Source organism: Panthera leo, chromosome D1 (genome assembly GCF_018350215.1).
Source record: "Panthera leo isolate Ple1 chromosome D1, P.leo_Ple1_pat1.1, whole genome shotgun sequence".
In the NCBI taxonomy this organism is placed as follows: Eukaryota; Metazoa; Chordata; class Mammalia; order Carnivora; family Felidae; genus Panthera; species Panthera leo.
In genome coordinates this window covers 96,316,707-96,332,892 of record NC_056688.1, presented here as the reverse complement: position 1 = coordinate 96,332,892, position 16,186 = coordinate 96,316,707, and the positions used below count along the sequence as shown (strand labels likewise).

At 46.8% G+C, this 16,186-nt stretch overlaps 1 protein-coding gene across 1 annotated transcript; it reads right to left on the bottom strand.

Moving 5' to 3' along the window:
* Positions 1-4,332: 4,332 nt before the first annotated feature.
* Positions 4,333-14,977, bottom strand: ACCSL (1-aminocyclopropane-1-carboxylate synthase homolog (inactive) like). Its single transcript, XM_042906145.1, has 14 exons — positions 14,456-14,977; positions 13,169-13,228; positions 12,668-12,738; positions 12,220-12,289; positions 11,909-11,975; positions 10,746-10,843; positions 10,417-10,494; positions 9,973-10,073; positions 8,795-8,884; positions 7,579-7,624; positions 7,344-7,485; positions 5,882-6,024; positions 5,643-5,796; positions 4,333-4,618 (listed from the first exon to the last, which is right to left on the bottom strand). Exons 1-14 carry the CDS (start codon positions 14,969-14,971, stop codon positions 4,536-4,538), a joined length of 1,719 nt encoding a protein of 572 aa, XP_042762079.1. The 5' UTR covers positions 14,972-14,977; the 3' UTR covers positions 4,333-4,535.
* Between the last annotated feature and the right edge of the window lie 1,209 nt (positions 14,978-16,186).

The following is a 16,186-nucleotide window of genomic DNA, read 5'->3' as shown; positions in this document are numbered from 1 at the left end:
TCTGTAAAACAAGCCAGTTCTCCCCATTTAAGTCATATTCTATTTAATTCTGATAAGTACTCTTACTGAATGCCTGTTTTGTGCCAGATCTCTGCAAAGTACTGGAGTACAGTGATGAGCAAAACTAACAGTGGGCCTGCGTGGTTGATTGGGAAGGCAGACATACAAATATGACGACTATTAAGAACGAGGTTACCCAGTGCCATGGAAGCATGCAGCAGGGAGATTCACTGCCAACCCCAGCACATGCACTGGCCCCACATAGGAAGCCCTACACACGCATAAAATTGCTATGAACACTTAGGAAGTGATGGCTGAGTTCTGAAGGATAAGTCCTAGCTAGATAGTGAGAGGGTGCAATGGTGGAAGCAGATGGAAGTGTTTGATAGGGCCTTGAAGGTCAGGGTCGAGGTGGAACATTAATAAACGGGAAGAAATCTAACATGGCTGGAGCTTGCAGGGTTTGGGTGAAAGGTTGGAGATAGAGGCAGGGCTCGGGTCATGAGTCCTTGTAAACCAACCATGATAAGAACTGTGAACTTCTCACTGAGAGCATTGCTCTATACCAAACAATTTGTTTTAAATCAAAAGCTATCACCAAGAAGCCAAAAAAAGGTAATAAAAAATAATCCTAAATAATGCTTGATTAATCTGAAAGAAGACAGGCAGGAAGGAAAAAATGAACAAAGAGCATATGGCACAATAGAAAACAGCAAGATAGCTGACTGAAATCCAACCATATCAATAATCACATTAAAATGTTATCACTAAGGACCAATTAAAAGATCATCAGACTGGACAAAGCAGCAAGGTTCAAGCATACGGTAATTGCAAGAGACACGTTAAATAAAAAGACAAAAGGTTAAAAGTAAAATCGGGAAAAGATGGCAATTATCCAAAAACCAAAAAACAAATGTTGGCAAGGAGAAATTGGAACGCTTGCGCACTTTGGGTGGGAGTGTAAAATGGTATAGCCACTGTGGACAATACGGAGATTCCTCAAAAAATTAAAAATAGAAGTAAATTTGGCCCAGTAATTCCACTTCTGGGTATGTTTTCAAAAGAATTGAAAGCAGATTCTTGAAGAGATATTTGTACGCCCGTGTTTGCAGCAGCATTATTCACAATAGCCAAAATGTGGAAATTTTCCTTTCAGAAAAATAAGGAACACTTCCAAAAACATTTAAGAGGTCAGTATTACTCTGATACCAAAACCAACAATGCAATACTAAAAAGAAAATTATAGCACAATATTCCTCACGAAAATAGATGCAAAATTCTTAATACTGAACCAAATCCAACAATATATAAATTGAGGATGCATTATGACTGTGTGGGCCTTATTGCAGGAATAGGACCTTGGCTTAATATTTAAAACAAATTTTTTTAAATTTTTTTCTTTAATGTTTTTATTTATTTTTGAGACAGAGACAGAGTATGAGCAGGGGAGGAGCAGAGAGAGAGGGAGACACAGAATCCAAAGCAGGCTCCAGGCTCTGAGCTGTCAGCACAGAGCCTGACGCAGGGCTCGAACCCACGGACCGTGAGATCATGACCTGAGCCGAAGTCGGACGCTTAACCGACTGAGCCACCCAGGCAGCCCCCCAAAATTTTTTTTAATGTTTATTTATTTTTGAGAAAGAGAGAGAGACAGAGCATGGGCAGGGGAGGGGCAGAGAGAGAGAGGGAGACACAGAATCCAAAGCAGGCTCCAGGCTCTTAGCCGTCAGCACAGAGCCTGACATGGGGCTCGAACTCACAAACCACAAGATCATGACCTGAGCCAAAGTCGGACACTTAACCGACTGAGCCACCCAGGCACCCCATCATTTAAAAAATTTAATGTAGTTTGCCACATTAATAATTAAAAGAATTGTATCTTCTCGAGAGGTATAAAACATGACAAAAATTGAACCCTCATTCATGGAAAAACTCTCAGCAAACTAAGAATCAAAGGAACTCTTATCTGGGAAAGGGCAGTATAAAAATACTTACAGTGATTTTGTACTTAAGACTAAGAGTGGGGCGCCTGGGCGGCTCAGTCAGTTGGGCGTCCGACTTCGGCTCAGGTCATGATCTCCCAGTTCGTGAGTTTGAGCCCTGTGTTGGGCTCTGTGCTGACAGCTCAGAGCCTGGAGCCAGCTTCATATTCTGTCTGTCTGTCTGTCTGTCTCTCTCTCGCTCTCAAAAATGGATGAACGTTAAAAAAAGAAAGTAAAAAGAGAGAGAGAGAGAGAGTGACGTAGGTCCTCCTAAGATTGAGAACAAGAATGTCCTCCTTCACTACCTTTAGTTAACATTGCACTGGAGGTTCCAGGCAATGCAATTAGAACAGAAAAATTAGAAATATTGGAAAAGAAGAAGGAAAATCATCTTTATTCACAGTCAACATGATTGTATACACTGAAAATTCAAAAAAATCCCTCACCCGACACTGCTAGGGCTAATAAATGAATTTAGCAATGTCACAAGAGGATTCTTTCTGGGTATCTCATGTTTCTGCCTGTCTTATAAAAAGGAGCACTGACTGTCTTTGTTCTAGGCTATCTTCAAGGAGATACACACATACACACACACACACACACACACACACACACACACACACACACACGTGTAGAGTGAACAGCCCTGAATGATAGCAATAGTATTTGCCTCTGGAGCAAAGGGTGGGTTTATTACTCAATATAATAGGGATAATGTCTCCCTTGGGGCCAAAATTCAGGCAGGCTTACTGCTAACCATAAAAGAATCATATTCCTTAAGCTTGGGTTTCCTCTTCTGCAATATACCACACTGCACGTGCAAGCATCAGTTGATACTCTTCAATTTGCCCTATAGGAATCAGGACTTGGGAGCCAAAACCAGCTACTCTGATTCCTGCTACTTCTTTGAGCAATAAGCTGTCCTTTATCTCTGACCCTGGATTCTCATGCCTTCTGCCAGCATCCATAACACCTGTTCATTTATAAGTAGGGTAAAACTTCAGAGCCTTCAAAGCTCCTGATACAAGATACAAACATCTGTTGTTTTGTACTAGCAACGATTAGAAAATGAAGTTAACAATACATTTAACAGAACATGAAAAGCATAGGATAGTGTTAAACTTAAAACGTGTGTAAAACAAAATGCATACACTGAAAGCCACAAAGACCTTGCTGAGAGAAATTAAAGACCTAAATAAATGGAAGGAGACTCCATGCTCATAGATAGGGAGATATTAAATTCTCTCCCTTTAACCATTCAAATCTTGAGTGGAAATGAAGACAGAAATAGTCTACCCCTTCCACGGAAGTCACCACCCCTTTTGCCCTAGCACAGTGTGCTGATGAGACTCGCTATTAGGTCCCTTACAGAGATCCCGAGAGCACTTGTGGTTCTGATCTTCATCTTCTCTCTGGTCCTGTGAGCTCCCTCATTCATACAGTGAACTCCCCCTTGTCAGTTACCTTATTACTCAATTTCTCTTAAAAAAAAAAAGTTTCCGGGGTTAAAAAAAATAAACTGAAGAATCAGGATTTGTTGGCATGCTACTTTTTGATGATTAGAAAAAGAAGAAGAAGAAGAAGAAGAAGAAGAAGAAGAAGAAGAAGAAGAAGAAGAAGGAGAAGAAAGATTGTCATTGAAGAACAAGAACCACCAACTCTGGACCTCAGAGAGGGAGGATGATCACAAACCCAAATGACTGACCAAAGCTATCAATTGGTGCTAAAAGCTCTTCTGTCCTCTACAAAATGTGGTAGCCCTTGCTGTGCCGGTTTCACAGCATCAATCCCCCAACTAGAGTGCAGATATCCAAGAGCTTTACAGAGAAACTCCCAGATGATGTGATTCCAACAGCTGAAAACACTCGATATGAAACTGGGAGATCCCAGGCTCATCGCCAGAGATTCATTTTAAAAGCCTCTTGAACAGGGCGCAAATGGAAAAAACTCCTATTTGGAAGAAGGGACGTCTGGTATTATACCCCCACCCTGCACTTACCCACTCAGGTGTAAGGGGGGCCTGATCTCATGGGATGCAGTGTCTCATAGGATCCTGACAGCTAGAACGTGCTCTGTCAATTAGAGATCGCTTTTTCTCCTCCTTTCTGACCTTCCCCATGCAGTATTCTTCACATATAACCTGCCTTAGAATTTAAAAAGGACCAAAAAAAAAAAAAAAAAAAAAAAGCCCCCAAAGATGATACAAAAGAATGTAAAGAAATAAAATAGGCCTAGAGTTTAAGAGAAGATTAAATTTATTAGATACTAAATACAAAAGTAAAACCATCAAAATAGGGACCCCGAAAGCTCCCACCCCAAACTCTATAAAAGCATTACACATAGGCACACAATGGCTAGCAAAGACTAAAAAGGTGCAACGCTTCCAAAACGACAGATGCTCAGCTTGAGAAAATTGATGATTGGGTCAGATGAGCCCATTCCTGGAAGAGCCCCTTGTTGGCTCCGTCACAGCATCAGGCCAAAACCCTCAGCCTTCTGGACCAGACGCTGATGGTCAGGGATGCCCTGAGCATGTGACTGGCGGCAGCCCACTTACTCTCTCTGTGCATTCTCCAGTTGCTTCATGATCAGATCCTGCTTCCGCTCCGAGAGCACCTGATAGAACCGGTGCATGGCTAGAGGGTCCAAATGGGGACAGAGAAATGAAGATTTAGTGGGTTTGCGGGTGGGTTCCAGACATCCCTAGATCATGGCAGACCACCACAGAGCCCCTCGTTCAGGGATGCTGAAGTTCAATCCTCCCTTCTTTGGGACAGATTTCCCAGTCTACCTGCCGCCTCCCCAGGGTCTCTTGCTAAGCTTCGTTATCACGGCATCTGCCTGCCAGACACCTTCATATCTCCGATCCTGTAACCTGGCTTATAGCTTTGTCCTCATCAGGGTTTCTATCTGCCTCTAGTGTCCTTTGGCTCAGTCCATGCTCTAAAAATGTTTCTGTAACATAAACGTTCTCTCGTTAACAGTCCTATTCCCAGCAGGTAGAAGAGTGTCTGGTATGTGGAGAGATGCAATAAAAAAGTTGGTGAAATAAAGGTCATGTTCTCTATAACCTTCAGAGGAGAATCTGAAACACCACAGTATAATGTACACGGACCTCCATGGTCCTCCGTCTGTCTCACCTACCAAACCACGGCTGCACAAGGGCAGTGCACCGCTTCTGATTAGCTGATAGTCCCAATGCCCTGCTCAATGCATGCACAGAACAGATACCCAAAGGGCGCAGTGTCCTTCAAGTGCCTATCTGTTCCTGTTTGCAAAGGAGCTTGGGAAATAGGAGATAGGAAAGTGGGGTGCACCTGGGTGTCTCAGATGGTTAAGCATCCAACTCTTGGTTTGGCTCAGGTCATGATCTCAAGGTTTCATGAGTTCGAGCCCCAAGTCAGGCTCTGCTGTGCTGACAGTGCAGAGCCTGCTTGGGATTCTCGCTCTTTCCCTCTCTGCCTCTCCCCCACTCGCGCTGTCTCTCTCAAAATAGACTTAAAAAAAAAAAAAAAACGGAAAATGGAACAGATGGTATAGGAGGGCTAGCGCTATCGGCTGCTAAAGGCCAAAAAACAGGAAGATTCAGGAATCGGGCGACAGAGGAGTTGGTGAGGCATCTTTGAAGGATGCCAGGATTTGGAGGTCAGGACCATTCACCTTGTTTTAGCAGGAGGGGCTTATCCGCAAAGGTGATACGGAACCAGCCGGGCTCCTTGCACATGTAGGTCCTGCCACGGGACAATATCAGCTTGTTGTCCAGGAAGCGGCGATGCAGGAGCAGCTCTTCCTCAAAGGTGCACGGATCCAGGTACTAGGGCAGGCAGAAGGACAGAGCTGAGCCCAGGACCCATCCGGTAGGTCTGCCCAACGGCACTGGGCCTCATCCCAGAGCTCACCATTTTCAAGTTCATCCAGATGTAGAGGCCAGAGCCACGGTTGAGAAAAGGGATCCCTAATGCCTCCAACTTCTTGGTCATGTATCCGTGAGCTATCTGCAGCCGGGAGCGGTAGGTGGGCAGGTATACTTTGTCAATCCACTCTGGATGGGTGGGGAAAGACCGCTGTCACAGGGCTTGTGGCAGAGATCTGCCAGAGGGATCCTTACCCAAGGCTCCCTACCTGGGCTTTGTGCCAGCTGTTCCTATTCAAGACTGACTCTGTATTATATCTGATGACCTTTATCCCCAACACACCCACCACTTACCTAGAGCCGGGGTAGAGATATCAGGCTTCTCAATAGTCTGGTAGGGATGTTCTATTTGGATTTACACCCCTGATACAAAGAGTCAGGGTACCCCCTAAGTGAGGTTGATGCTCCTATTGTCAACTGGGCAAGTAGCAGATAATCAGAGCCCTCCTTACCTCCTGCCTCAGAGCCTCACGCAGCAGACTTTGAGAAACCTAGATATGCTTGGGGAGCTTTTAAAAGTCCTGATGCCCAGGTTATAGCTCTAGATCATCTAAATCAGAATCTTGGGGGAGAACACCCATATATCAGCATTTAAGCTCCCCAGACAGTTCCCATGTGTCGAAGGCTGAGAACTAGTGTTTGAGGGGCTAGGAACCTGGTTTCTGTCAAATATCAAAAGGGCCTGGCACCATCCACCAGAGATATCTGCTTGGATTTCTCCTATCTACCCCTTTCCCCCTGCCAAAGCTGAAAGACAGTGTCTCTAAACCAGATTATTGAATTACATTCATTTGTAACATTATATACCAGCTTTTAATTTAAATCCTCCAGCCTGGCATCTGCTCTGTTATAGGGAATTAAAGAGAGAGGGCCTTATCTAAGTTTGGGCCATGGCATTAGACAGAGGGGGTGGGGGGGTGTTTCCTCTGAAGCCAGTATTCACTTGTGATCCACGGAGGAAGTTAAATCCAGGTGCCATAGATCTAGCCACACCAACTTGCCCAAATGGCAGCCCTCCTTTGGCCACCTTAGATGATGAAGTCAAGTCATATTCAAGGAGTCATGGCATTTCTTTGTAAGCTTTGCCTAAAGCAAGCAGGGCACTGGGGAGGGAAAACTGACCTCCACGTAAAGGCGAATTTTGGGCTTTCAAGCCTTAGAGTACAATTTGACTATCCCTGTCCAGGCAGAGCATGAGCTCCCAGACAGTTAGACACAAGGCCCATCTACATTTCAGACCAGCAGCTCCGTCTTCCATCTCTGCCCTACTACACTATCAGAGCCACATCCTGCCCTTCTTCAAAAACTTCCTGTCCTGCCACCACTGAGCCCAAGACAGCAAACAGAGTCTCAGTGTTTTAGACGTACATCAGAGGCCCAAGCAGACCCAGGAATCCCCATGGCCATGGAGTCTAGCCAAGATCCCAGCCCGGGATGGGACTCAGTACCTCTGTCCTGGAGCAGCCGGCACAACTTATGCTGGGCAATGCCAGAAATGCCATGGAGGTAGCCAAAAGAGCTCACAGCAGAGGCCACCTCCCTGTTGTGGGTGTAGAGAACACCAAAGCGGAAGCCAGAGATGCCGAAATCCTAGAGGAAAAGAAGTAGGAGAAGGAATACCTGGTCTGCCCACCTCCTGGCTCCCTTTCCTTTCCTACCCAAAGACAGGAAGCTGGGGCTCACCTTACTGGTGCCCCAGATCACATGGGTCCTGTTGGGGTCAGGCAAACTGGAGAGGAGACAGTACAATCATGGTTATGAAGAAGTATGCGAAGAATGAAGACTTGGGGTCAATGCGGGTAAGAAGGGGAAAATGGACTTGAGGTCCTTCCTAGACAAAAAGGCCTACAGGGCCCAAAGTTCAAGAAACAGTTGCCCCAGTTAAGCCAGGAAGTCAACAACAGGTATCGCTGGCAAACTAGATGGGACAGCCCCCAAGCGCCCACTGAACGAAGTCCAGGACCCTCAGCCTGGCTGGTGGCCTTCCTGTAGCTGGTCCAAAGCCACCTTTTTAGCAGTTAGCTCTTCACACATATGGGCCACCCATTGTTTCTAAAATGTGCTCACCTATTTCTTATCGTCTCATTTTTGGTGAAGCTGTTCCTTCTGCTGGGCATGCCCTTGCCTTGCTTTGGCTGCTGGGATCCTATCTTAGGGCCATATACTATCCTTAAGAAAGTTTTGCCTTAGGGGCGCCTGGGTGGCTCAGACAGTTAAGCATCCAACTCTTGATTTCAGCTCAAGTCATGGTCTCATGGTTCATGAGATCAAGCCCTGCATTTGGCTCTGTGCTATCAGCACCAAGCCTGCTTGGGATTCTCTCTCTCTCCCTCTCTCTCTGCCCCTCCCCTGCTCGTGCTCACTCAATCTCTCTCAAAATAAAAATTTCTAAAAAAGTTTCCCCCTATTTCTATTCTCTCCCTGTGTACTGCTTATCAAGAAGTTCCTCCCTGACCTTCTGTAGGGCTTTATGTTGACAGTAACCTTTCTACCATGCTGTCAAGTTATCTCATGTACAAAATGGCATTTTAAAAAAGACCTCTGGGGGGCACCTGAGGGGCTCAGTCGATTAAGCATCCAACTCTGGATTTCAGGTCTGGTTATGATCTCACAGTTCATGAGTTCAAGCTCCACATCAGGCTCTGTGCTGACAGCGTGGAACCTGCTTGGGATTCTTGCTCTCCCTCTCTCTTCCCCTCCCCCACTCACATCCTCTCTCTCAAAATAAATAAACTTAAAGACACTTGAGAGGAAAGATGACGCTTTGCTCATTTTCACACTCCCAGTGGCACTTAGCCCATTTCCTAGCACATAGCCGGTAAAGTTTATGGCACATGAACTCACCCTGCAAAAGCAGGAACCTCCTGGCTCTCATTCCCAACGGCTGAGGCCAACTCACCTTTCCATGCTCAAAACACTGTGGAATGTGATGAATTCATCAAACACGGACAGCATGTAAATCTCATCTATAATTACATGAAGGTGGTACCTGCAGGTTGGGTAAAAGAAGGAGAATGTCTAGGCGCTCTCCAATCTCAACTCATTTTCTTTTATGGTCTTCTCTGGACACAGATCAGCTACTCCTACTGCTCCAGCAGCCCATCCAACCCTTCCAAGCGGCATGGCAAGGTAGAAGGGGGGTGGCCACCAGAAGGGGTCTTTAGACCTGGCTCGGGGGTAGGAAGGAAGAGGACCCAAAGACACTCAGGAGAACATCTAACCCTTCAACTGTAAAGCAGAGACCAACGAGGGGGGCTGGGTGTCCCAAAGAGTTTTATATCTGGTGTAGTCAGGGAGCTCCCACCCAGGGTCCGAATTGAGTAGCGGCATTCAGTGGGCTCAGTGCTAATGCACATCATCTTGTTTATTTTCCCAACAACCCTCTGAAGCAGTGGTGGTATCTCCATCTCACAGATGAAGAAACAGTTTCTGAGACATAGTTCATTTCCTCAATCAGCAGATGCTAGAGCTGGGATTTGAACCTAGTTCTGTCAAATTCCAGCCCACGGACTTCCAGTGTTCATCCTCTTGTCCTCCTGCTCTGCCATGAATTGGTCTGGATTAGAGTTATGAAATTTGAATAAGTGTTTCTTCTAGAAAATGGGAGATTAGGTACCCTAAACAATAGGGCTATTTCAGAACTCCAGAGATGGTGGATGTCAACATGTTTGTAGGAATGGGACATGAGGGTTCTCTGGGGACACATCTTCACCCCACAAGGTCTGAAAGTCTGTCTTTCTCAGCACCTCAGGCCAAGTAGTTTGGGAAATGGATGCTGGGAGAGAGTGGTTACACAACAAGAATTGGAAAAGCAACAAAACCAGATCATAATTGTTATGTAGGTGTCTGTACCTGGGCAGGAAAAAAAAAGAAAAAAGGCAAAATGGCCCAAAAATGTAGGGTTGAAGTATGTGGGCGCCTTTTCCTTCAATTTCAGTGTGAGTTCTACATAGCTTTGAAAAGTATACTGTGCAGTAAAAATATTGGAATAAGTTTGTCTGGTTCTGACTTCTTGACCGTGAGTGATCAGAACATTGTTAAGGGACTTTGTGTAGTCTTGAGGGGTGGAACTCTTACCTCTTGGCAAACTCCAGGTATTCTTGTAGTGAGTCTCGAGAGTAGACGTCTCCCAAAGGATTCTGAGGGTTGATTAGAATGAGGCCTCTGACCTTTTTCCCCTAAAAAAAAATATAAAAAACCATAACTGAGTGAACACAAGTCCTACACATCTACCTGAAGTTCAGCTAAAGGTCACATCAGGACACCCCATTATGGACACCCAACCAAGGCCTCATTGGGATCTCAGCTCCTTTAGGTGGGATCTTGAACATGCAGGCCCAGAAGGAGCTCTGGGGGCTGCCATAGACAAGGCTCAGGGCTCCCAGGGGGACACGGCCCCTGGGACACTGCTTCTTCCGAAGGAGCCCACACCACCGTGGTGAGAAGGTTGTACCGGGTCTCAGTCCTCAACCCTTCTCAGGGACAGCAGTGCCCACCCTGAAGACAGAGGTCCCTCCTTACTGTAAGCCTAGCCTCAAGTAGAGCTTGCTCCAGCTTGTCCACAGTGAGCTGGAAAGGATGGGGATTTGCATCTGTGACCTGGAAGACAAACGCTGTCTGAGAACTGCCTACCAGAAAGCTTCTAAGCCTTAGTTCCTCATCCCACAGACACTGAACAATGCTTCATGCCCAGGGCTACAGCCCCACATGCCTTCTTTGCTCTAATTTCTCCATCTCCCCCCACTGTCACTTATATGGGAGGAAAGAGAGTTCCCCTACACCTTCCAAATGCCCTAGAGACCTTCCATTGCCTAGGTGGGCTAAGCAGGGGGAAGGGTCCCCATTCTGACCTCACTGTCCAGGTGGACAAGAATCAGCTCAACTTTCGAATACAGGCAGGCACTAAAGGCGAAGCCACCATAAAAGGGGGCAGGAATCAGAAAGGCCTCTGGAAGCACAGGGAGACAAAGTCGTCAGTCCATGGTCTCCCCATCAGAACACGCCAGGCCCCCTAGACCAGCAGCAACACTATAGACAGAGAAGGTTAGTTTGGCAATCCATCCTGCTTGGGGCTTAATGCTTTTGGGCTCAGGCTCTACAAAAGTTGCATTCTTATAAATGTTATTTGGGGAACGCTAGAGAAGTTTCTTCTTTGGGGGTCTGCTAGAGAAGGAGAAGGGGAAGAATATTGCTATGAATGGCTCAGAATCCAGGTTACAAACCAAAATAGGCTTGCTAACAGGTGAAATGCTAGTCATCCACTGAGTCTTACCAGCTCCAGTAGGAACACAAGAGGCTGAGGTCTGTGCCCAGAGAGGGCGCTCATCTCTCTGCATGGCTCAGGTTACCTAGACTTGGTGAACCCATGGGTTCTTTTCTTCCCATTCCTTTGGCCTCATTGATGAGCAAACCAAGGACTCACGCCTTTGAATGAAACTGCCATCTTGGTAACTTCCTTCTATGCAGCCAGAGCTCATCAAGATCTGAGACTCTTGTTTGGGTGTTGTTAGGAGGGAGACCAAGAACAGATCCCTCAGCCTTGTTTGATCTAGAACTAATTAGTTTTTTGTTTGTTTGTTTGTTTGTTTGGGTGGGGGGGAGGGGTTGTTTGTGTGTGTGTGTGTGTGTGTGTGTGTGTGTGTGTGTGTATTTTGTTTGTTTGTTTGTTTGTTTGTTTGGTGGACGAGGATAGGAAATCTATCTTGTGAGCCAGTTACCAGGGCTCTCTGTATTGGAGTTGAGTCCAGAAGCCCAGCTAAGAATATACTGAATTGGCTCCCACTGTCACATTTCTAAAGCATAACTCACTGAGGACCATCACACATTTTCCTTCCATATTAAATGGGGACCCAAATCTCTCGCTACTACAGAAATAGTAGGAAGATGTTCTGATCAATGTAGAAGTCCCAGTACTTTAGGGGAAAGGCCTTGGGTCAAGATATTCTTCTTCCCTAAGGTCCAGTGCCCATTGTGCTGCTATTTCCCAGAGGGAAAGCAAAGCCCATTAACTTACCCCCTGGATCACAAAGAACCATGGCCAGTGTGGAGAACACAGAGGAGCAGCCATTTAGAACAACTACCTGAGGATGCACAGAAGACAGAAATCAAAACCCATCCCCCATATAAGAAGGTCTAGCCCTTTTCTCTCCCTCCCCCTAGGACAGGTATCAGGAACCTCTTTATCTGGTTATCCACTGGCCTTATCCATTGGCCTTTCCTCTGCCCTGGCCCTGAGGGTCTCTGCTCGTTCTAGAAAATACAAAAGAGTCCCCCAAGAATAAAGCCCTCTACCAAGGGGTCAGTGAGGGTGGGAAACTGACTCACATTTTCTGGATCAAGCTGGTCAGGTACCTTGCAGTAGTAGGTCAGGAACCGGGCCACCTCTTCTCGCAGGCTGTGGACAAACCCAGAGAGACTTTGTGGTGCCCAGGCCCAGGGGCCCTTCCTCATTCGGGATCTAGACTACAGTCTTTTCCAAAGAGCAAGGTATCCAACCTCATGTTACAGGTTACTGACTGAGGCGATCAACTCCCCAGGCGACACAGACAAGAAGTATGAGAGTTGAGACAAGAAATCAAGCCTTTTGAATTATAGGGCAGTGTTATTTCTATGACACCAGGCTCCTGATGAGGTTTCGCTCTAGATATTTTATAGAAGTTGTTACCCAAAGAAATAGGGAGGTAGCCAACCAAGAATCTGGTGCTTTGGGTCCTTCCCTGGATGAGAGCAGGTGTCTAGGGGCCAAGAGACTTTAGATCTGGAAGTTACTTACAATGGTTGCCCTCTCCAATCAGGATATTGCAGCAAGGCATCCTCAATGTAGTTCATATCACTCTGACTCAACTGTGGACAAACAGAGCATGAGGACAGCCAGCCCAAGGAAGCCCAACACCTCATCCCACGGCTCAGACACATCTGGGTGTTTGCCCTACAACACAGGGCCTGACAGAAGACAAACAGGGAAACATGCCCCTTAATGAATGGAGGCCCAATCTTGTCATAGATTATACAAATAGAGAATCACTGGGGAGTGTCTGATGACCCTACAGGGCCAGAGGCTCCCTTGGCAGCCTACCCACCATATACCCATCCACAGCACACCTCCAAACACAGTCAGTAAGCCAGAAGGTTAGATGTGCTATTCTAGAAGCTCTTTTCTCCCTTCTTTCCCCAAACTCCTAAGTCCAACTCCTGTATCTACCGCTTGCTAAGAAACATTCTAGTGGGACTAGGCCCAACGGCAGGTCCCAGCATAGCACAGGGCTTGGCTTACCCGTTCAGTCATCAGATCGAGGCAGAGCTTATTCTCACTGAGTCCAAGGTTAATGAAGCCCTGGAGATGGAAGGAATCTGAGATCAGTCCATTTGCCCTGCCCTATATGGGCCTCCTTAAACATTCTAGTAAATACTCATCCTAGGTTATTTCAAATGGAAATCTCACTGCCCCATGAGGCAGTTCAATCCATGTTTAACAACTTCAAGTGCTAGAAAACTTTCACAGACCCAAAAATCTTACAGCTTGCAAGTTTTCCCGTTCAGAGCCACATAGTACTTATATACCAGATACCAGTCGTTGAGTTCTTATCATGAGGCAGACCCTAGCACATGATTTAAAGAGAGTGAATCTCAGAAAGATTGAATAACCTACTAGCCACGTGACCACAGCGATGGGCAGAACCCACCTGCCTGACCCAGTACCTGCCTCATATCCATCTCTGCTTCCATGAGAGGGCCCTCAACTTATTGGAGGAGATATGGTCCCTCAGAGTCCAGTGGAGATACTGGGCTCAATTGGTCCCCAGAGAAGCAGATGGCCACTGACCACACATCACTTAACTAGAAACAGAAAAGGTTTGACTAGCACTGTCCTCCATCCTTTGGCTGGAGAGCTATAGTGAACCTCCCTTGCTGGAAGTCTCTCGTTGGCTCCCTAACACTTAGGATACCATCCCAGCACCTCACAATGGCCTGCCCCCATCCACACCTCGTCACAGCACTCATTTCCCCCAACCTAGCCTTTCCCTTATCACTCCCAGCCCTTCCCACCACGAAGCTTTCACACATGTAGTTCCTCCTACCTAGAGGTCCCCCCTCCCACCACCTCCACCATATGGCTGGCTGATTCAGACTTTAAGACACCTTAGACCACCCGAAGAAGGCAACCCCTCGTACACTCGGAATTATTATTCATGTTCCTTTCCCCAATGGCTGACTACATTCATCACTAGACTGAGTTCCATGAGGGCATGTCTGCTTACCACTTTGACCACAGTGACTCCTAGTGGGGAAGAGCATGGACTCAGGGAAAGAAGGCTGCAAGGGGGGGGGGGGGGGGGGTGGGAGTCTGGGGGAACTGGAAGGCAGGGGACTCAGACACAGCTCTTAATTTTATTAGGCATGTCACCTTGTTTCTGTGCCCATTCCCTTATCTATAAGACGACAATAGCGTCTACTTTACGGAGCTAAGAAGAGTAAGAGAGCCCAGTACTTGGCACAGGACTCAGTCAACCCTAGTGATTGGGGCCCTTGAGTAGGTGTCTCCCCCTGCCCTCATCCTCACCATGGTGTTCTTGTCCTCGTGGTATTTGTCTCTCTGGTAGATCTTGTAGTCCTGGAAGCTGGAGTGGTATAAGGCAGAGATGTCAATCCCACGGCTGGACAGGTGCTGACTGACAAATGTAGCTTCAGGATCACTCAGTTGGTGAACTGGCCAGTCAGGCTGCCTGGAGGACTGGGCCCACTGCCCGCCTCTGACATCACGCCTAACGTCCAGGGAAGGGCAAGACGGTTGGAGCCCTAGGCCACCCATGGCCCCAGACTGTAGGAGGTTGACCAACTGGTACATTAAGTGGCCCAGGAGGGCTTCCTGCTCGCTGGCGGCCTGACTGTGCCTCTGCTCCTCCAGCACCAGGTCCTGCTGCAGGTGCCTGGTCGTGAGGTGCATGAGGTTCTTCTCTATGGTCTGCTTCAAGTGCAGCATCATCTCCATCAGGTGGGTGTGGATTCTCTGGTTTCTGAGGCCCTGACCCCTCATCTGGGCAGAGGGCATACGGAACATGCCTAATCGATGACTCATGCTCTGGGTCTTTGTCTTGGCCTCAGCAGGCTGGCTGGAACCTGCAGAGAAAGCGAGAGACCACGCAGTGCATTAAAGGAAACCCTCCCCGGGGCGCCTGGGTGGCTCGGTCGGTTAAGCGTCCGACTTCGGCTCAGGTCATGATCTCACGGTCCGTGAGTTCGAGCCCCACATCGGGCTCTGTGCTGACAGCTCAGAGCCTGGAGCCTGTTTCAGATTCTGTGTTTCCCTCTCTCTCTGCCCCTCCCCTGTTCATGCTCTGTCTCTCTCTGTCTCAAAAATAAATAAACGTTAAAAAAGAATTTTTTTTAATAAATAAATAAATAAATAAATAAATAAATAAATAAATAAATAAAAATAATAATAAAGGAAACCCTCCTTGACCCTGAGGAGATCCAGGCCGGATCTCAGGCTCCTCACTGCCTCCTCCTACTTCCATGCCTTGGGTATAGGTACATGTTGGCTCAGGGAGAATTACCAACTCATTCAAGGGCAATGCCTAAGAGGCCCCAAACCCAGACCCTGGAACACTATAGCTAAATGGCATTAAAATGTGTTCTGAAGAAGAGCATTAGGGCCCACTTTGAGAAAAAGGGGAAAGTGAACAGGTATGCTTCTGGGGTCTCCTCCTTCTCCCTCCATCAGAGCAATTCCTGCTTTACAATGTTCTAAGAAAAGGGGATTCTGTAGAAATAAAGAGACAGAGAGAGAAAAAGAAAGAAAGAGAGGGAAAGACGGGGGGGGGGGGGAAGGGGGGGGGAGAGAGAGAGAGAGATAAAGAATAAAAAGCCTGAGTAAATTATTCTGCTAGCATAGAGGTGAGTACTGCCCAAGGGCCAAATCCAGCTACCTCTTTTTGTAAATAAAGTTTTACTGGAATACAGTCACATTTGTTTATTGATATATCATCTATGGCTGCTTTCACACTATAATGGCAGGCCTGAATAGCTGTGACACAGACCATAGGATATGACTCACAAGGCATAAAACGTTCATTATCTGGCCCCGTTTGGAAAAAGTTTGCCATCCCTTGTTCTAGAACATCAGCCCCTCTTTTTGTCTATTTTTCCTCAGTCCTTCTATCCTTCTTTGTGTCATTTCCTTACAAATACCTTCAACCTGCTCACTGTGACAGCTGCCTCAGACTTCCATCACTAGTAACCAGGGGCTAGATACACGGTTCTTGAACTTCAAACTTCACCAGAATCACTTGGA